Genomic DNA, 21,224 nt, shown 5'->3' on the forward strand with positions numbered 1-21,224 from the left:
GTGATCTGAGATCATGACGAAGTGAGAGGAAATTTCCCAATGACCATTAATGTGTCAGACGTTGAAATATGAAACCAGCTGCAATCCACCACATAGATCGCTCTTGTAATATGTGTTATGGGTCCATTTCTCCTGGAATAGTTTAAACTGAAGCAGTTTCTCTGTTTTGGAGATTTTTGTAGTTAATTTTAATTTTAGCTATTGTTTGGAAAAAGATGGGCTGTCTGTGTAGATATGAAGTATAGTTTTTTCCATAAAACAGAAGTTTATTTTGTATTAAAGATACCACTGTACTTGTTTTACACCATTTGTATACATGTGGTGATATTAATGCTGAACTGTAAAATTCAGGAATTAAAATGTGACCCTGTAATTCCATTATTATTGCTTTTGTTTGGTTTGTTGTACATGGTAAGTTAAACTCAGATTTTTAAATGTGGCCATTTTAGAATATTTTTTAAGGTTAGTTATCCATGCGGTTTTAAAAGTAACTCTATACCACTAGACAAAATCCCAGAGGGAACGTGCGAGTTCTTACCGACGCGTAAGCTAGACACAGGCGTTCTGATGGACGACAGTTCGTGGCCGTGGACCTGGGGACAATGATGTTGCCCTCTGGGCTCCAGGCATCCAGAATGGGACTCCTTATTTTTAACCTGTGCGCTGAAACGCCCCATCAGCTCCGAAGGCAGAGGATCCGAGGAAGTGTTCACTGATGAAGTGTAGCTGCGGCGTCAATCGCGTGCTCGCTCTCCTGCTGACGATCATCTGGTTTTCTTCCCGCTGAGTCCTTTTCCCTCCATCGCTAATGGTGATTAACTTCCTGAAGCACCACACACGCTACTCAAACGGCAGAGTTACACAGTACAGTGCCTTTACTAACCTGAGGCTGAAAAATTTCGTCACCTGGTCTGTGGACCTGAATTGTCCCGATTCTCTAACAGCTACCCAAAACAAGTTCTCTGCAGGTCTCCAACTGAAGCGTGTTAGTCCTTACTCTGTTCCCCACTACCCCGCCTCTTCCCTCAAGTACTGGCAGGAGCTTTAAAAATACATCCAGACCAACATGAGGGGTTTTTTTACAGAAAAAACAAGAATGTCATGAATTTTTTATAGTTACTAGAAAAAGACTCTGTAAAGTGGCATTAGATGTCCCATCTAAAAAACAAACAAGCAACCTTAAAATCCCTGTAGAAGGTGACATGCAGCACTCTCTAACTGGCTCTTGTCTGGGGCCGTTGCCCCCATAGATGCTGTTTCCCCGTCCGAGCTGTTCGGTGCTGCCTGGGTTCTGCCGGGGCAGGTGTGTTCCCGTGCTTGCGGCCCTTCCACTACCACTCTTTTTGGAAAAGAACAGAACATCTGCCAACATGTATCAGTTACAAATGCTATTTTAATAAAAAGTTACATGGAACTCGAATTGCTTGGGTGGTTTCTTTGAATGCAAGTGCCTGTTGTAATCAGCTCTGTAACGACATTGTGCAAACGATGACCCCTCTTCCCTGCTTGAGTTTAAATCTCTCAAAGCCAAACCAGTAAACAAGATTTTAAAAGATTTCAGCTTTGAAACCAAATTGCTCGTGACAGCCCTAGCTTTTGCTTTGCAACTAAAGCAATTCTCTTCAAGTAAAGTTGCATTTATAGCAAAAATGGACCCAAGGACTGGTAAACTGCCTCAAAAGTACGTAAACCAGCATAATCCAGAATTAATCTCTAAAAGTCTCAACTTCAAGCTGCGTTACCTTGTTTCTCAAGAATAAGATGGTCATAGTTGCACTTCCCTGTGAAATTAGGACTTTTATTACATTGCACAGCTGAAAACCAATAATTGATTATAATATTCTAATAAAAGGAACAGAGTGCTGTAATTTTAAAAATAAAAAAAAGATTTCTAACTCATTCAGAACTGTTCACATAGGAATTAATTTAACAGATCTCAGGCTCGCTTTTTGTTGTATATAATACTAAGCAGCTGAAGCCAGTAGTTCAGAAAATCTGTATGCTGCAGGAATGTTAAATGGCCTCAGTGAACATGTTTCCAGTCAAAGTCCATTTCCAGCATTCTGGAAAGTAAGTGCTTTTAGTGTGTTTCAGTGTAATTTTAAATATTTATGAAATACTGAGTTGCTTGTCTGAAAGTTCTATAAAACTAAGTGTAATATTGGAAAACAAATCCTTTCAATTATTGATTATATAAATTTACTCTAAAAACACACTTTGTGTTCTTGGGTTCTGCAATGAGCTTCTTAAAATTACCGCTTATTAATAACTTCTTCTTTTAGTTTTTCTGCAAGCATTTTCCTCTTCTGTAGTAATCTTTGTTTCTCTTCTGACATTTCCTAAAAACAAAATGAAAAAGAAACCACTGCAATCAACTGCAGGCTTTCCCAGTAGGTGCCCCGACTTCTGAAGCTCGCTGCCCACCAGAGCCTGAGCCACAGCAGGTAGCTGGCAGACGGTTTCTCTAAAGGGGAGCAGCCAAGTAACATCTCTTGCAATCCTGAGGCTGCAGCAGCAGTCCTTCAGCTCGCTTGCTATCCAGAGTGATTTAAAAAAAACCCAAAAAACCACACAAACCCAGTATTATTCATTTTCTTGAGAAGTGGATCCCAGGATGTGGGTGACTGGCTCTTTACATCAATCTGCCTTTTTTCCACTGCACTGTGCCAATCTTTTGGAGAGGGCTAACCTCAACTTGAGCTGGTGGTGCTGCTTAGCCATTCTCGAAGCTCCCCAGTCAACAGTATTTTGGGCACTCTGAGCTTAATAAAATGCTCAGCAACTCTGAAAAATACCTGAGACAAAAGGTCTTTGGTCTAAAGTAGATGCTCTGTGAAGTGTTTTGTTTTAAACATAACTATTGCCACATTGCTTTGTGTGGGTTTTAAGGTTTTCTGCTGTTTCCTCATTTGTTTTGAGAGTTTTTTCAAGCATTTCTTTCCCTGTAAATGTAGATCAGACCTGGTTGTTGCAAATGCATTGTCATGTTGACCATAACAGCAATTAACAAAAGAAGTTTGGGCTTTTTTTCTGATAAAGACCTCTATAGCATAGAGATGTATTCAGCCATAGGTTTTTTTTTTGGTATGTCTGTATTTTCTTTCCCTGACAGGGTTTACTTTTTTCCCCAAAACTAGATTTTCCATCATCCCCACAGTGCAAGGACTTTTGTGATTTTTGGCACTTGGTTGTATGTCAAGGACCATACTGGTTAATTCACCGAGAAGTAATGTCGCACGTCTCTGAACACAGAACAGCCTTCGGACAAAAAAAAGAGACCTCGAAGAATGGGCTAACTGCCAGTTGTACCCCTTCCAATAATGCACCGCTCGTGTTCTCTCCTGTGCTTCCAACCCTCCCATGGGCTGGTTTTTTTTTTTCCTCCCTACTGGAGGCAACTGGACAGACAACAGCAGCATCCACCCGTCAGCAGCATCAGCCCTGACTCTCTAAACTCTTATCATCATCGTGTCGCTTCTGTTCCAGTGGCTGATGGACAGAAATCAAGGCTCTCAAAAGAAAACAAGAGAACAGAGCAAATTTGTTAACTCTGTAAAATAAGACTTTGCACAAGGAATATGTTTTTCCCATTTCAGCCAGGAAAAAAAAAAATCCCAGAGATTTAAGGGAGCCCAAACAGCAGGTCACAGATTAGGAGAAAACCATCATTTTAGCCATTAATAAACTTAAACATGAGGATTTAAGGATACTAAAGCAAATAAAGCTAACTTAATCACTAAAACTTCTAGCCTATAAGCTTCTGCAAAAAGAATAACTTGAAATTACTTCCTCTCTACTTCCACCACTTGTCTGCTTTTATCCTACAATATTCAGCAGCAACATTACATCTTCACTGAAACCACTGGTGTTTTTTATAAAGTGGTCGGGATGATTAAAATGTTTGAATCCTTCACCTCTTTAGGCAGCGATTCCTCTTCTTTCTGGTCAGTGTTCGGTGGTAACGGTACATTACTTCTTGGCTCCTTCTTTGTAGCCATCAGCATATCTCGTTTTTTCTTTAGGTAGTCCTCTCGTTGCTTCAGCTGCTGTTCTTCAAGTTCTGATAAATTCTGGAATATTTTTTTAAATACATTTTGAAATTAATTTTTGGTATGCATGTTAATACATATTTGTGAGATAAAAGCATTTACATCTTACATGCCTGAAAATTATTAGCCGAAGAATAATCCAAGTTGAAGTTTCAAGCCAAAGTTGTCTATTAAGAAATTATCACAGGACAAGGGCTGAATGCTCAATTCAATTCTAAAACTAGAATGATTGAACTTTATGCAAATTAAACTAGTGAATACCACAAAACAGTGTTTGCATGCTGGTTTAAAAAACACAAAAACAACCCAAATGAAACCCACCTGATCAGAATAACAGAAAATATATACTTATATGTAATACTGTCTTAAATATACTTTCAAAATGTAATACTGTTTTTTTGCATTCTGGTTCTATGTTTGGGATTTTTTTTTTTCTCGTTTCTTTGTTTTAAACTTACAGGTCCTTTCCCCCCAGCTTTTTGCGCTGTGTTTTCTGAACATTTTCCAGCTGCCCTTTTCTTAATGTCTTCTTTCCCTTTGGTACAGGACGGCTGCGGCGAGCTTTCTGTTCCTTTTTGCAATGGGCGTACTGGTTTTAAGTCTTCCCTCGCAGATTTGTGAGATTCCTCTAAACGGCAATTTTACACAGAAAACAATTAGAATTGATTGATAGAAATATTATCAACTAAAAATAAATCTGTGTTTCTTCCAATATCCCTATGTCTCTTCTGATGAAATGGAAGACTTGAAAAAAACACCCAAAAACATCACATTTCTCCCCTTTATGTTTATTAGTTAACCTTACTTTCAAAAAACATGGATAAATACTGTATTTGCACTGTAAGAACAATTAAATAATGTTTTGCATCATGAGCACATCTACTGCAGTGATTTGTAAATTATGATCGAATGCTTGGCCTGTAATTTCATATTCAATATGCTGATAGACAATTCATACTTAGATTGTATTTTCAATTTTGGCAAGCCGAGCCAGTCGTCAGCAGCCTGTAAGGTGCGCTTTAGCCAACTCTAAGTACAAGCGTACTGCTTTCAGCTGCAGAGAAAGGAAGCAGAAAATGCTGTATTTAAGTGAATTTGTACAGGAGAGGGGGGAAGAGAAGCTCAAGAGGTGCAAAGCATTACACTGACAGGCATCGGGATGAGAAGATCAGCTATCCTGTGCGCACGGCTCTTCAGAATTAACCTTGCCCCAGCATGAGGATACTGTGGGAACCCACCAGGTTCCTGACGCTGGCAGGGCTCAGAGCCCCAGCCGGGCTGGCTGGTGGGTGCCAGGGGAGCTCTGGGCAGCCGTGGCGCAAACAAGGCTCAGGCAACTTCCGCCGTCTTCCGTTCTCTCCCAGTTCCATCACCTTGTGCAAGATAACAGTCCTGCAGGATACCCTGTTAGCCTCTTGCTTTTTTCTTGGGCAAATGCTGCCTGTGCTGACAAAGAAAAGTAACCCTGTACTGATTCCATCTGGGCCTTTCATATCTCTGCAGGTACCAAGGTTAGATTTGCCTTGCATCCCACCAAACTCCACGGTGTCTGGGATGGCATCGCGGTTACCGACGCCAGAGTCAAAGCCACTCCAGTCACCGAACTGTAGAGCAGGGAATGTTTTCAGAACTTACTAAGACTTCTTTTGGCTCGACCTGCAGCTATTCCCAAGTAAGGCAGGTTGCTGGTCCTACTATACTTCTATGAAAAATGAGGAGGCTTTCGATTGTTTTAAAATATGCCTGAAAATATCCATATAGATGCAAGAATACAGGTACTGAAACGCAAGTTTTGCTGTGTTCAGTCAGTTTGAGTCTATCGATAATATCTGAACCAATACAAGTAACTGAATGTAGCTGATTGCAATTCTAAAGGCTGGACCATGGATTTTTCTGTAATGTTGAGAAATAACTTGCGTGAGTACTGAGGTACGTGTACTCTCTTTGGTCTCTACTGGCCAGATGGCAAAGCTAGCTCCACTGAAGCTAGTGTAGGGTGAACACCACTCAATTGTTTCTTTCGGTTACAGCAAGTAATATACGTTTAGCTCTTCAACATTGCTGCTTGCTTTAGTACAGAAAATGACACAGCAAAGAAGAGGAAATGTCATTCAAAGTAGGGAAAACAAACCCAGACAGAAATGCGAGAATTTGCATTTCACTGAAATAGGTCTGCTGGGAATCTTGATGCTCCAAAGAATGTCTTTTTGTGATGGATAAGACTTCTCAGAGGCAACGAAGGTCAGAGTTAAAATTGCTAGAAAGAATCCTTGTAACATGAATCTCAGTAACATCGACTGATGTTACTGAGAGGAAGATGCACCCCCAAGCCAAGAGCATTGAAAAGCTGTTTGATTAAAAAGCAGAGAACAAAAAAAACCCAGAAAACACACACTGCATGCCAAATACCTACGCCATAACCAACATCATGATTAAGGAAAGCTACTTACCAGAAAGTAGTTCTTTGAAATGTGGTGTGTGTGTGTAAATTTACACTGTTGCTGTCCATATCGCAAACACTCAAGCTGGAGATGTTTTTGTCTTAGCAGTACCTGTAGAATGTGATCATAGGACCCTCAGTGTCACTTAAACCCACGAACCTGAAAAGATACTGAGAAGAGAAGGGAAGGAGGGTGGGTAGTGAACGTACAAATAGACAGCACGTCTCAAAGAATTACAGTTACTGGTACGTAACGTTTTTTTCCTTTGAGAACTTGTCTATATGTACATTCACACTGTGGGTGACTAAGCAACACTCTTTTCCCTGTGGACAACTATTTCAGAATCTTCTTAAAATACAAGAACCCGGAACCACTCAGGCAGATGCTGCATCCTTCTTACCCGCATGATAAACGCGGCTGGGTGCAAACACGAGTGCAACTTTTGAAGCAGCTGCCCTGCAGGTATCCAGAAAGGTAAGTGTTCTCCAAGAATGCTGGAAAGGTCACTTGCACTCTAAGGTGCTGAGCATGACCTTTACTATGAAATTCACCCTTCTGATCTTTCCATAGTGCAACAAGTTGGGTCGTCAAAGTACAGGAGGAATGGTTTTGCAATCTGCAATCTGTGAGCTATTTGTAAGGGGCACACCAAAGTGAAATTAAGAAAATTAAGGCAAGTAGCATGAAATCTGAATTCGTTATACAGTGGAAAACTTCAAGGGGCCCACAAACTGAAAGCTTGGGTCTCAAGGTGAAGGGAAAATAGCAAAAGATAATAAAAACACACTGTATTTGAAGTAAGAGAAACATATGCCAGACTGGAGGGAACAAAAAACGAAAGAAAAAAAGATTTTCCTTTTCCTGGCTATGAGAACTGGTTGACACAAGGGCCGTGCTGCCAAGGCAGCCAATACTCCCTAGGTATGGGATTCTTCCCCGTGCTCAGGTCAAGAGAGATCCTGTTCCTCAGTAATGCAACCCTATGAGAACGTGGAGCCAGGATCTGAGGGCAGCTCTGGTGGGCCGTGAGGGTCAGGGACCAACTGAGGTGAGAGGAGAGCAGCTTTTCTGCCACCCTAGAGGGGCACAAACTGGTAGTGGAAAGATCTTGCTGCTTCTGTTCTCAGAGTTGTATCTGGCACCAAGAGGAAGCAAGTCAAGCAGAGGATATGATCCCGTTACCCAATATGAACCTTTAGTTGGGAGCCCATATTTTGGAAGCAGGAAGTAACAGACTGGTCTGGAGGCCAGTCCTCAGTTTTGTATGAGAAAGGGGTCTGGAAGAAGAAGATTCCCAGTACAGATTCTTCTTGATTTTTACGGCCGCTACCAAAACCCACTTTTCTAAAAGGTGACACCAGAGGGTAAACTGTGACAAACTTTCTCAGTAGCCTCTTTGGACAGATATGCCGCCACAAGATGCCAGTTCTACAGGGATGAAGAAGATTTCCAAGGAGCTAAAACTTTTTGTAGACCTGTGTCGTCTTTGGCATTTAACGAGCATGGGAAAGCTCAGCACCAGCTGACCAGGCACGTGGATAGCTCAGAAGAAGGGGCTGCCCTCACCACTGAGAATTCTTGATTCCTGAGCTCCCAGATCTCCTGCACAAGATTAAGTCCCGCAGACGGAATATTTGCGAGGAATGAGCCTTCCTCCTGAACCAGGAAAACAGCCACTGCAGGATGATATAGTTTAGTGGTGCCATTGCAAGGTGGCACAACTGTGCAAAAATAAGAGAAGTAAAAGCAAGGCTGGGAGAAGAGAAGAGAGTGAGTATACCTGCAAACCTACTGCACACTTCCGAGGGTGGAAGGGAAAGAAGAAGGGTTCAAATAAATGTAGCAAAATCTCAGCAGAAGGACAGAAGGGATAAAAGGGATATTTAGGAGGTCAGTGACACCATTTATTCTTTAGGTTTCCTAATGTGAAAGACACTAACTCAGTTTAAAAGAACGGAGTCCTACAACCACTTACTCCGTTAATAGCCATCAAATGATAAAGCGAGGAGCAAGTATGCCCCAAAGGTACTACCAAGGCTAAAAGTATCCAGCTCAAGTGTCTGTGATATGAAAACTTCCAGTGTGAATGCATAAAGACAAGTACTAGACACAGGAAAAATGTAACTAAAGACAGCACAGACTATTATTTCCCAAAGTTGGAATTATACTCTTGGAAGTGACCTTAGAATATTGAGTCACAAATTTTTCACAAACTCACAGGACAGCAAATCCCACTGAGATGCAACCTGTTTTTGAAGATCACCTATGTGTACCTATATACGTGTGTATATACATACATACCTATATGTGTGTGTGCACGTGTACACACATATATATACACTTATCACCTAAGCATTTCCCAGCTTTCCTGAACAAGTCAGCACCCTCGTGCTTTAGCAGCAACACAAAAATACCAAGAGCACTTCCATCACAACCAGCAATTCCCTTTTTTCTCCTCCCTATAAAAGCACTGGCTTGGTCATGCTCTCAAGTAAATCACCATCTACAAAACAATTCAGGCAACTTTCACTACATAACTTTTGTAAAGTTCAAAACTACTTAAAAGAGCTCTTCTTGGTATTGTAAGTTTCTGTGTGTCACAATCCCACTCAAAAACAAAAATGTAAAATTGAAAAGATTAAAATGAGTAACAAAAATCTGAACCAGAGGCAAAAAAGTTCACTTTGGTGGTCTGACAATTTGGCTTGAATCAATCTTAACAGTTTAAGGTTGGTTCCTTCACAAATATTTGATTGCTATCAAGAAATGCTGTACAATTATAAATTAAATCTATAATGGCCACACATAAGGAGAGAAAGAGTGACTTTTCAAGTAAATGGTTTATAGTTGCTTACAGGGAACATACTGATCTTAACAGTAATGGCGGCATAAGCACAGTAAATTGAAAGATGAAAACTCCTGTTAGTCTCCTGTATTTCTGCTCCAGTTGGAGATGACTTACAACATCACTGAATAATCAAACAAGTCTGGTTGGAAGGCATTTCTGCAGGCCACCTAGAGCAAACACCCTGCTCAAAGCAGGGCTAGCTTCAGAACTAGGATGGTTTACTCACAGCCTTATCCAGACAAGTTCTTAAAATCTTGATATGAGCAGGCTCTTCAATAATTTGAAAACAGCATCATATTGCACACTCAGCATTGCACTTTCCCATAAAGTTACCTAATGGAGGTTTTGGAGTTTCTTCAGAATCATCAGCTCCCCCAGTGGATTCCTTAACTTTTACAGCTTCTTTCGAATCTCCTGGAAAACTGCAGGTAACATCTAGTGATTTAAGTTTATCACGTGCCTTAAATTAAAAAAAACAAACAAACAAAACAAAGCATTAAATTTCCTGGCACTGTACTTCAGGTATTAAACTATCAACGCAAAGAAAGGTCCCAAAAGAACTTTCACTGAATAATTTAACTGAAAATTTGTGTTGTTTACACTACATACTGCACTGTCAAAGTGAACAAAAGCAAACTACTTATTCTATTTTACTAATAGGAAGGTTCTTACTAGCTTATAGTCATAAGTCAACATTTTTTATTTTAGTTCAAAACCTGCTCCCTAATCAACCATCAGAATTTAGAATATTAGGTAAATTGGTGTTTTGTTTCCCAGCTACAAATAGATTAGTGTAGGGGGTTTTTTTGCCACACTTTGCCTCTGAATTTCAAGCAGACCTCTGTCCACCAGAAGAATACAATACAGTAAGAGAACCAGGAACATGTACCAAAGTTACCACAGAAATAATCAGCTGAATGGAAACAACAGGTCTGGATAATCTCTGACACTACTGTTTCACTTCTATATGTGTCTGGGAAATCTTGACAATGCAACCCACCTCTCAAAATAGTAAAGCCAGCTGGGATTTGCCCAGAAAATGCCTACATGGTTCATCAACCATCTAATCCATGTCAGAACCCCCCAGCACTCGTCAAAATAGTAAATTCTTTTGTATTAAGACATTCTCTAACAAAAACATATTATTGAACAATAATGATCACCTTCTCCATGCAGGTGAACTTGACTGGGGCCTCTGTAATCTGGCTTGTTTATCAAGAATACTGATATTCTTGGCTCATCTATAAAGATTTGGATAAGCCTGCATCTTAATACAACTTGAATTCTTAAAGTGAGCCAAAGCTGGAGTTTCCTTCTCAAATTTAGTATGCTTAATTTCCTAATGACAGAAAAGAATAGAAGAGCGATTCTGTTCCCTTTTGAAACGGCCTACAATTCCAGCTATTTTTCTATGTTTTCCCAGTGAAGGGGAGGTTTATTGCCATAATTCCACTGCAGTTGATTTTGATTTTGGTTTGTTTCTCAGTTGCTGAACGACGGGCAGTTTAGCCAGTCCCCGTTAACATTCAGTTACCTTTCTACATGGTTTAGTCTGACGGAGACCAAGTGATGGTCTAACTTGCAGAGGATTTCTGGTTCCCAGTGATTAGATTCTGGCACTATTATGCAGACTTAATGAATAACTATACTGTCTACGAAGCGATCCCTAAAATTACTGAAGGATTATGAATGCTGTAATCTCTAAGAAGCTTATACTCTGAAGTCTCTTTGATCTTGACAATATAAGTAATTCAGATGTTCTCTGGATCTGAAAGGTTGACATCCATGACCAGGATTTTAGAATTCAGATGCTGAAGAAGGAATACACTTATCGAATGAGCTCCACCAAATGGCTGATGGTTAATGGTATCATGGTTAGCACTACTGTCAATGATACCATCAAGAAAAACGTAAACAACAGACCAGACCTTTCAAAAAAAAAAAAAAAAAAAGCATCAGTAAGACCTTTTATTTGCTTAGGGTGGTACACATCGCCTTAAAGTGTCAACACCCAAGACAGGAATATCCGAGTATTTCTTAATCATCAACATAACTCATCTGGAAAGGGAAGATACTCACTTCTTCAGTCCTCTTTTTTTCTTGCTCTATTTCATATTCTTCCTTAGATTTTCTGTAACACAAAATACAAGTAAATACTCAAAACTTCCTTAGTATTAGTGATTTTTAGGTAAAATTAACACTGCTTAATTATTTGAGGGCTATCAAAACAACTACAAGATAATATGAATTTGTTAGTTTCCATGTTTCCATGGCTTAAATGAAAATGCACTCTTAATAGAAATAATTATGATAAACACACAGAACCCACTGTCCTCAATCTATCTTTCCCTGTGCAAAAAAAACTGTGCAAGAATTTCCAGGGCTTATCTACCCTTTGTTTCATTTGCTTGTTTAAAGACAGGAAGAGAAGTATTTTCAGAATATGGAGGGAAAATAGCATAATTTAGTATATCGTGAATGGATTAATCTGCTACTGATTATGTGAACTGGGAGCAGAGGAGAATCTATAGAATTTTTATCAGTCCTCACACATCTTCTTAGATCATATCAACAGTCACTGAATGCAACCAAGGAAGAAGCTGTAGAAAGAAATAAAGCCTACTGCTTTAATGTTCAGGGTGTCCCCTGAATGGATTACAGCTAGCGGGGTCCTATTGTTCAGAGACATCTAACCCAGGTCTAACTTTAGGTCTACTTGCAGATTCAGGGGAGGATGGAAATGATGGGGCCCTTGAAGTTGCGCGTCATTCCACGCATCACCTAGACAGTTCATCACGGCGGAGCAGTTATCTCTCAATCTTTAGATATTCCCGATCACACCCACCATCTAGCACCATTCATTTTCTCTTAGGAAGGATTTGGCAAGAACATTCATGTCATCTGTAAAATGAAGGCGGTTTCCTGGAAAAGTTAGGTCCTACATACCTTTATTTTTTATTTTAAAATAATGAAGTAGGACTGATTAATTTTTTACCTCAGAACCTCCCTCAGTATTTTCATTTCTTCTTGTTCAATTTCACTGAACACATCAGAACCCTCTGTCAAACAGTCAGGCAACACACCTGTAAAAAAAAGGGCAAGATTTATGCATTACTGTAAAGAAAATTATTTTGTACTCCATTTTTGGCATCATTCTTCAGGCAGAGAGGAAAAAAATATTAAAAAAAACACCACAAAAAAACCAGAACATCTAATTCTTCCTCTCTGTAACTGTTTCCAAAAATTCTCGATCCCGGGCACCAAGTTGCTAGTAGCAAAAAGGCAAAGGTTTCTGAACTGTGAAAGTCTTGACTAAGGGTGAAGCATAAGCTATACTCTGCATTGACCATTATATGGCATTTCCTTTAGACTGCAATTCAGCCATGGCTAACTGCACCTTTTTCAAATTTAGCTGTTATATGAAAGTTGAAGTTTAAAAATTATTCTCTGAAAAAAAGTGCATGCAGTAAGACGACAAAAAACTGTAAAACTAAAGACATGGAAGGAGTGGGGAGATGAAGATCCTTTCAGAAATGTCAACAAAGCAGCAAAGCTGGGTGTAAATTATTTTCTCTTCTTTAAAAGCGTGCATGTATTAGCGTGATGAAGGCCGTAACTTCTGCTTTTCATATGCAGCTGTACAGTGTGAACTGCAAAGTATGGCAGACAGTACAACATCATTACTATGCAAGTAACATAATTCAAACTATCAATATTGTCATTGCTGATGAACTGATATAATTGCTTTAACACTCCAAATTATCACCAAAATTCTTTAACAAAAAACTATGTCAAGTTTCACAGAAAAATTTAGACCAACAGAACTGAAAAATCTTTTATTTTAAAAAGGAATATAGACAGTTGTCACAGAGTACAAGCCACGGACTAAGTATTGAAATCCTACTCTCAGTAAAATCCACTGAATATTGTCCATTAACTTGAACTGGAACTGAACCAGTATTCTATACTAATTTATAAGCAGATTACATAGTCATTAAAAGAACGCTAAAGAGATGAAGAGAAGTGAAACCACACATTTACCACTTCTTACCATTTCTTTCTTTAATGATTCTAATAGCTTGCAATTGCATTTCAATATTTTTCTGTACCATCATTTTTTTAAATAGTCTAAAATCTTCTGCTGCCAACACTGTTTGCAAAATGGCCTGTGGGAGGGAAGAGATGCACAAAATGAAAAACCCTAGAGAAATCATAACCATCTCAGTCTGCTTGAAATTATATTAATATTTAAATTTAATATTAAATTTTAATAATTATATTTAACTCTCTTATGTGTCTATTTTTCCAGACATACAAGTTAAGCTAGTAGTCAAGAAAAAAATTCGATGGTTTATGTCTTTAGAGCAACGTGTCTACAGTAATACTACCACAAAACCAGGAGGGTTTTCCAGTGTAAGTTTACAACTGCAATTTATTTGACTTCCTGAACAAATGCATAAGCTTGAGTGAGGAATGTGTGCTCTGAAGAAGCTTGTTATACATCTAGGAGGAGATTCGTCAACAAAGCCCAATTTAAGCTGGCAGCAGAAGCTCCCTCTCCTCTGTCCAAAATACCCAAGAATTCTGAAAGATCTCTGGGCAGATGAAAAGCTGCCTAACCGTGCCTTGTCTTCTCAAAGCCAGTGTTTGTCTTACAGATTTTACTGGGGTTTTTTTTAATAAAATCAGAGGAAAACATCTTTTATTTTAAGGAATATGTCTATTGTTTTAATTTTCTAGTTTGTCTGCTACTGTAAATGGACTGAAGACTAACATAAAGCTGACAAATATGCAAATAAAGGTAGCAGAAACACCCTAAGCTTAGAGGTTTGTTTTAGAAAATACAAAGCACAGAAGATGAATCTCAAAACGTGTCTGACAACACACAAATACCTGTCATTAGTTTCAAGATAAGCATTTTTCTGGTTAAAGTTCATAATATAAGCAAACACATTATGTTTTAGAAAACTGCAGTTTTAACAAGAAAACATTTTGAAGTTTCATCTCCACCCTGCTGTATTAGTGAAAATAGAAAGCTAAAAGTTAAATCCATATATTCCTAAACAAAAGAAAACTTACCTGTGAAGTGTGTGTCTTTGCAAGAGGCGATGAAAAAGCTTCTTGAAATTTCTCTTCATTAATTCCAACTTCTTTAAGATAGTCTTCTAACAATTTTTCAACCTGTGAGAAAATATAAGCCTTACTTTCTAAGAGGTTTTTCCCTAAGAATCATATTAATTTTTTTCATAATCGTCTATTTTTTCTGCTGACATTGTATATTTTAAACTCAAAGGAAAGTCCTTGCAATAGTATAACCAATTTTTCTGATATATCAGGCTTTACTTCCTTTCATGAACTGTTCAAAATAAGCCTTTTTATTGGTAAATTTGATTGCTACTTAATTTAGCTTCTCCAATTTCCAAGAATCTGACTTCTCTACCTTTTCCCCAGACTCCTGGCTAGCATTCCTCATCATTTTTTGCCCTGTAGGCAAAAGGCTTCTTGCCAGTCTGCATGCCTGAAACCCTTCAGGGTCAGAGCCAAAATGGAGGCTGGTCTGTATTTATTAACATAAAGAATTACTAAGCCTTGTTACCAAAAAAAAAAAAAATTTTTTTAAATCTGCATGCATTGGTTTATAGGTATTCTAAGCAAGCTCCAAAAATCTCTTGCCATTTTTTCTGATAATTGAAAGTTATTTCAAATGATTTACCAGACTCATCAGTGAACAAAATACAAGTTATATATGTTCTGAGACATCGTGCTCTTTGTCATTTTAACTTGACAGAAAATATGAACATTATCAAGGTTATTAGGGCAGTATTTCAGCTAGCAGAGAGATTAATTTTAATGAAAATATGTAAGATAGCATAAGAGGTATGTCTGTATGTTAAAGTTTCTTTTGTATGTATCTGGTGGTGAAGCACAAAAATGCATATGACAACTATGACTCAAAGGATTTCCAAATAACACTTATAATAGGCAATATTAGAAAATTTCAAAATTAGTAAATAACAAAGATAACACAATTAGAAGTTCATCTAAATGCTACTTTAACATTTTAAATAATATTTCTTAGAAATGTATGCTCACCAGAGCTTGGTACTCCTGATAAATTTCTGTGTAAGACAACTTGCTTTCTTCTTCATCATCAAAAACTGCAGGGAAAACAAACAACACACACACATTTTGGAGTTAGCGTACACACCACAGATTGACTTATGTCTTAAAGATTAACCTTTACAAGGTCATATATTTAATCATACGAAAATACAGGCCATGATTGATGGTAAGAAAAATGTATTTTTCCACACATTCAGGCTAAGCACGTACTTTTGGTAATTTAATGTCATTAAATTTCATAATGTAATATTGGGGGAAAAATATACTCATATAGAAGCAGATTTCTAAGCAAGTTGGGGATTTAAGAGATACGTACACCAAGAAGTAAGACTTCATACAACAGCTACCATATGAACCTGCATAAAATTGTTCTAAGATGGCAGATGACATACATAAAGCAGGAAATTTCACCCTCTCTCCCCATGTATTTACGTGGAGGATGTATTAGTGACTTAAACCAATTATTTTAAAATTCCATTCATTTAGCAAGAAGCCAAGGTGATGCAGGAAAATGAGACCCTGCCTGCATAAAAATAGATAACCACAAAGAGGAAATCTGCTGCAGGTAAGTTATTTTTTAATTGTATCTATCCTGATTTAGACAAAATGGGCATCCGTACAGTATAGGCCATATTAATCACATTCATGTAAGTTCGTATTAAGAACTCTTGACTGGAAATATCAAGCTAGAGCTCTCTACACTGCAGAATAAATGGAAGCAGCAGAAAATAAGAGAAACTGAAAATTATGGTTTGGGGGTTTTTAATTTACATTTTTATCATGTCAACAATGAACAGAGGTAATGTAAAAACCTAGCAATTAAAGCAGAGGCTTAGAAATAAGACTTCCTCAATCCCCTTCAAGATTAGCCACTATACATTGGACAAGTCACTTCCCATGTGCATGCTTTGAAGTCATTTGAAGAATGCAAATTCTGCTTAAATTAGCTGAATGGGTGTAATTTATTCTTCATATATTTATGACATCTCTGATGGAAGATGGTACTGATGCGCATAAATTAGTGTAACTTTCACACAAACTTAGAGTGACTTTTAGAAAGCATCGTTTCCCAGCTGCAACAGCCCTGAGGCAGTGTCGCTCTGAACCTTGATAAGGTGCGATGCAAGACGGCTGTTCCGAAAACAGAAAGTACTTGCATCACTTTCTAACAACCAACAGCAATGCCATGATAGAAATCTAATCAAACAGTTCAGGCTCTCTAAGTAGGCAAGGGAAACTTGCTTTTTAAATGACATAATCTGGAAAACTAACATTTGCTTTTGTTTCATTTTTGCCCAAGGGAAATATTTTTAATGAAGGGATTTAAAAAAAAAAAAGAAAAGCTTTAAAAAATATCTATAAATAAATTCAAATGGTAGAAAAAGTACCATAAATCTTACTCTAAAAAAATTCAGCTCCTATGGCAACCACCATTGTCACCAAACCCAAGGGGGGGAAGACACTTCACTGCCTCTATTGTCTTCTGCATCTCCCCTTTGAAGGGGATCTCCCTTACAGCTCTTGCAGACCCCAACTCGTGTCTTCACTCCTCTGTTCCCTCCTACTGTTCCTTCCCACGCTAGGCACCCAAAGGAGAGGTGACACAGGGATGTCACTCCTCAGTCAGTGTCCATACCAACAGCTAGCCTCATGCTACCAAGGGGGTGCTTCCACGTCCTCCTCCTCCTTCCACAGCTGCAGGACAACCTGGAAAGCAGAGTGGGAAGCCTGCACAAACTGCTCTCTGTTTTCAGGCTCTGAACAAAAAGATGATGAAGTTAAGTGCCAAGTAAAGCATGCTGCAGTCAGCATCTCCTCTGAGTTAAGTGGCATTAAGGAGTACTTTGAATGGAGACCTTGGATTTTCTTGAGTCAGGGCTAAATCATGTAATCATGTACTAAATCATGTAGTCATTATTTTCCTTAAGATTTTGGCACAAAGTTTTTGTTCACCCAGTAGGAACAAAGATCTGAAGAACTACCGTGTCAAGGTAAGCCAGGGGACCCAGATATCCTAGGAGACAAACTCATCATTTCCCTGTTAAAATTGAAAAACTTTGCTAGGACCCTCAAACAGGATGAGCGTTAAGCCACGTTTGAGTTTTCCCTGCTAGACTAAGCCACGGGCTCATTTGAGCTCACAGACAAGAGCCAGTAAGCAAACCTGAGGGAACTTTTTCTCCCCGAGTCCTCACTGACTGGTGAGGTCGCTCTGTGCTGGGAGGTCACAGGCAACAGTATCTGTTCATGCCTTTTGTACCTTGTCTTTATCTTTTGGTGCTCAGAACTATTATCAAGCTTATCTATGTCCAAATGATATTTCAATTAATACCTTGGAACATCCAAATAAAACTGAAAAGGCCTCTTGCCTTAAATACATACCCACAGATTTAACTTCAGTTTCACTGAATAAAAGGAAATTAATCAAGCCATGAGAAATTAATCAAGTCCCCAGAAAGAAGGAGAAAGCAAACAATTATCAACAGACAGAAAACCATCAGGATTGTCTACAAGTTGAAATGCAAGGACTTGGCCTAAGTAGCTACAGTTCCAAAATAAATTCCTTACATACCAATCACCAAAACTCAAATTTTGTTTTTGAGGAATCACAGATTATTGTCAGTTAATCAAAATGTTGCTAATTTGCTTGTTCAGCCCAAAGACTAAACGTTTTGAGAACGAATTCTGTCCTGACAAAATAGCTCAGTAAAAAAAAAAAAAAAAAAGCAGCAGTGGAATCAGCACACTACATTTATAGAAAGGAAAAGCAAATAGCACAGATATCTGCAACTAAAACTTCAAATTTCTTTAACTGTTCTTCTTAGCACCGCCAGCATTGCAGTAACACTTCTTTAGCCTTTTCTTTTTTCTCAATAGCTTTTGAGAGTTGTCCAACAGCACTCTGTAGCACAAATGATCCCTTGGAAGATCATTTACTGCAAGTGGTTTCTCTACTTTGTTCCTCCAATTTCTAATGTAGAAACAAACTGGCAGGAAGCAGCCATTATATAAGCCTGCCTCGCACCACATGGAAATTTACAGAGGTTCCATAAATCTTCTTACAGCCAGTAAATTCCCCTCAACCTTCTAAAGAGAGATCATTGCTCCAGAGAGGGATAATCAATTCCCCCGATTCCTAAACGCAGGTCCTTTGCATGATGATCAGAATGCTTGACCCTCTTTGAGTTTAGGCAGACTTTCCAAGAGAGGACTTCTAGCCTAGATTTCTCTATTGCTTTCTAGCTGTAAAGAGTCTAGCAGCTTTACCTTTCTCATTTCCCAGTATACTGGGGAATGGTGTACGTACTCACAAGGATCTTGCCTCACGCAAAGCTTGGGAAGGGTACAAACAATTCAGAATAACTGAGAAGCAACTTGTTTAGAAGCTGTGATCTGAATCAGAGGTGCATCTGTTTGCACGTGAAATAAAAATTCTTAATGGACCCTAATAAGAATGCCCACACAACAAAAGACACGGCCGGGCCCACTGAGGCCAACCATTACAGAAGCTGTCCTGGAGCCCACAGCAGAATGGAGGGGAGGAAGGAGTAAGGGCAAGTAGATAGAATACTTTAATAGTAAGAACCATTCTACTTTGAGCTTGATGTTAGTAAGTCCCTAGAAATAAAATGGATTTGGAAGCCTTAGTTTCATGACTTCAGTATTTTAAAGTTAAAATTATCAATGAATCTTACGGCCTGTCAGGTGATAGTAAAGGAACAGGATTTATTCACAGTAGCCATAGAAAGTTGTCCTGAATTAGCCTACTGCAACATGCTTTAATACTTCTCACGTGTGAATGTCTGCAGGCTGGGTAGGATCACAGGCCATCATGCTCTCAAACACACTTTTTTTCCCCTCCAATAACCACAAAAGAAAGCTTCTCTTTCCCTAAAGGCTTTAGGCAATGCTTTCAGACTTGCCCAAATCGCAATTATTTTGCTACCCTAAGGATCCACGTGTTCTGTGGCAGCAGAAAATCTGTTCTCCAAGTAGAACTCACTTAGCCCAATCTCTGCCGCAGAAAGTCTATTTCCTCCTTTCCTCATTACATACATACACCTATACAGGTCTCCTCAGGCATCTTTGCATGCAGCTCCCCGTCTATCCCAGTCCCCTCTCTCACTGCCTGTACATCAAGTCTACCCAGGGCATTCCCCAAATTATTCCATGATTCCCTCAGCTCTTCCTTGAGGAAGAAAAGGAAGTGTAAATGGAGTTGCCAAACTCAGGCAGAGGACCACCTACTAAACATAACTGATAACTGTTGACTTTTTATTGCTCTCTTTTTTTGAGAGGTGCTAACTTACAGTTTCTGATCTCTCAACTGCGAACGTTCACAAAATGGCGGGAATCTAACTTTGGGCCTTCCACTCTCCCGTCCCGCTCACCAGACAGCGATGTTAATCGTACTATCCAGCTTCCTAAGCAAAAGCATCTAGCTGCTGAAAATCATTAAAGGCCTCCATCTGCTTTCTAGCCATGACACGCAGCAGCACGAAGAACTCGTTTAGGTGTCGTACGGTAAGCTCGCGCCGTAATCCCCTGTACAAGCTAATGAAGGCAAATTGCCGTATCCCGACAAATGGCTTGCTCAGGGGAGACCGACATTCCGAGGCGGGACACGCCCTCCCTGAAAACGGGGACTGAAAACCGCAGACTACGGCTATACAGAACCTGACGGGCCTTCCGCGGGCACCGCCACGAACACGGGCCACCGGCCTGATGCGCCAAGCGCCCGCACAAAACCAGCAGGGTCACGCTCTGACCGGTGCCCACAACGGCGGTGAGGGGCTAGGGTCGCGGAGGTGGCGGGGCCTGGCGTGTCCCCCCGCCCCGGGAAGCCCCCCGCGCTGAGGCCGCCAGCCCCCTCCCGTCCCACCGGTTGGACGGCTTGAGGGCAGCGGCCCGCCCCGCCGCAGCGGGCGCGCATGCGCAGCCGGCCCCGGCTTGGGGACAGGCCGCCCCGGAGGTGGCGGAGCGGGGGTTTGAAGGACCAGCGCCCCCCCTCCCCGGCCCCGCGCCGCCGCGGGGAGACTGCCCCGACCGCGCCGCTCACCCTCGCACTTCTGCTCCATGAACTCCAGGATGGGGATGGACCAGGCGGGCCCCCGCAGGAACCCAGCGATGGTGTCCACTACCCACTCCACGTCGCCTTCTTCCTCTGCCGCCATCGCCGGGGGCCGCCGCGAGAGGGACGGCGAACGGCGCGGCGTAGGTTGGCGCGCCCTCCCGTCGCTATAGCAACCGGCGTCAGGGGGCGGGGCCGCGCGCGCGCCCCGTGCCGGTGGCGGTTAACGGCCGCTGCGGCGGAGGGCCGGCGATTAGGGGTTGCGGGAGCGAGCGAGGGGTCACGGGCTGCCCTAACGGTATTCCCTGTAATCAGCTCACGGCTTTAAGGGAGGGGCGGGTTATCCACCAGAAGTACGTAGGCATTAGAAGACGTACTGGAAACGAGGCCCGGTGTGAGGTAATCGTTTAATGCGGCACCACGCGCTGCCCAGCAAACTAACCCTGACAGGAACTTTGGTAAACTGAGGGCGTCCTGAGGCGTGCGAGGGGGTGCGCGTAAAAAGACAGCGGGGCAGGCACACGTGACGTCAGCCGGCTGGCAGCACAGCTGTGCGGCCGCCCCCGCGGCCCGATACGCATGAAAGCAAAACAGTGACTAATTACGACCTATTTTGTCAGGCGCTGAGTAACTGCGCGGCAAACAGTAACGCGTATGTTCCTCGTTAGCTGGTGTCCCTGGCGCTCTTGATT

The 21,224-nt window shown here is 40.6% G+C and overlaps 1 protein-coding gene across 1 annotated transcript; it reads right to left on the reverse strand.

Moving 5' to 3' along the window:
- Positions 1–2,252: 2,252 nt before the first annotated feature.
- On the reverse strand, positions 2,253–20,635 carry CFAP36 (cilia and flagella associated protein 36; the record flags this gene model as incomplete). Its single annotated transcript, XM_081998383.1, has 10 exons — positions 2,253–2,339; positions 3,915–4,070; positions 4,508–4,677; positions 9,672–9,798; positions 11,418–11,469; positions 12,334–12,421; positions 13,390–13,504; positions 14,418–14,519; positions 15,432–15,496; positions 20,521–20,635. The coding sequence occupies 10 exons, from the start codon at positions 20,633–20,635 to the stop codon at positions 2,253–2,255; spliced, it is 1,077 nt and encodes a 358-aa protein (XP_081854509.1).
- Between the last annotated feature and the right edge of the window lie 589 nt (positions 20,636–21,224).

This window comes from Phaethon aethereus (genome assembly GCF_964289735.1).
Source record: "Phaethon aethereus genome assembly, chromosome: 3".
NCBI lineage: Eukaryota > Metazoa > Chordata > Aves > Phaethontiformes > Phaethontidae > Phaethon > Phaethon aethereus.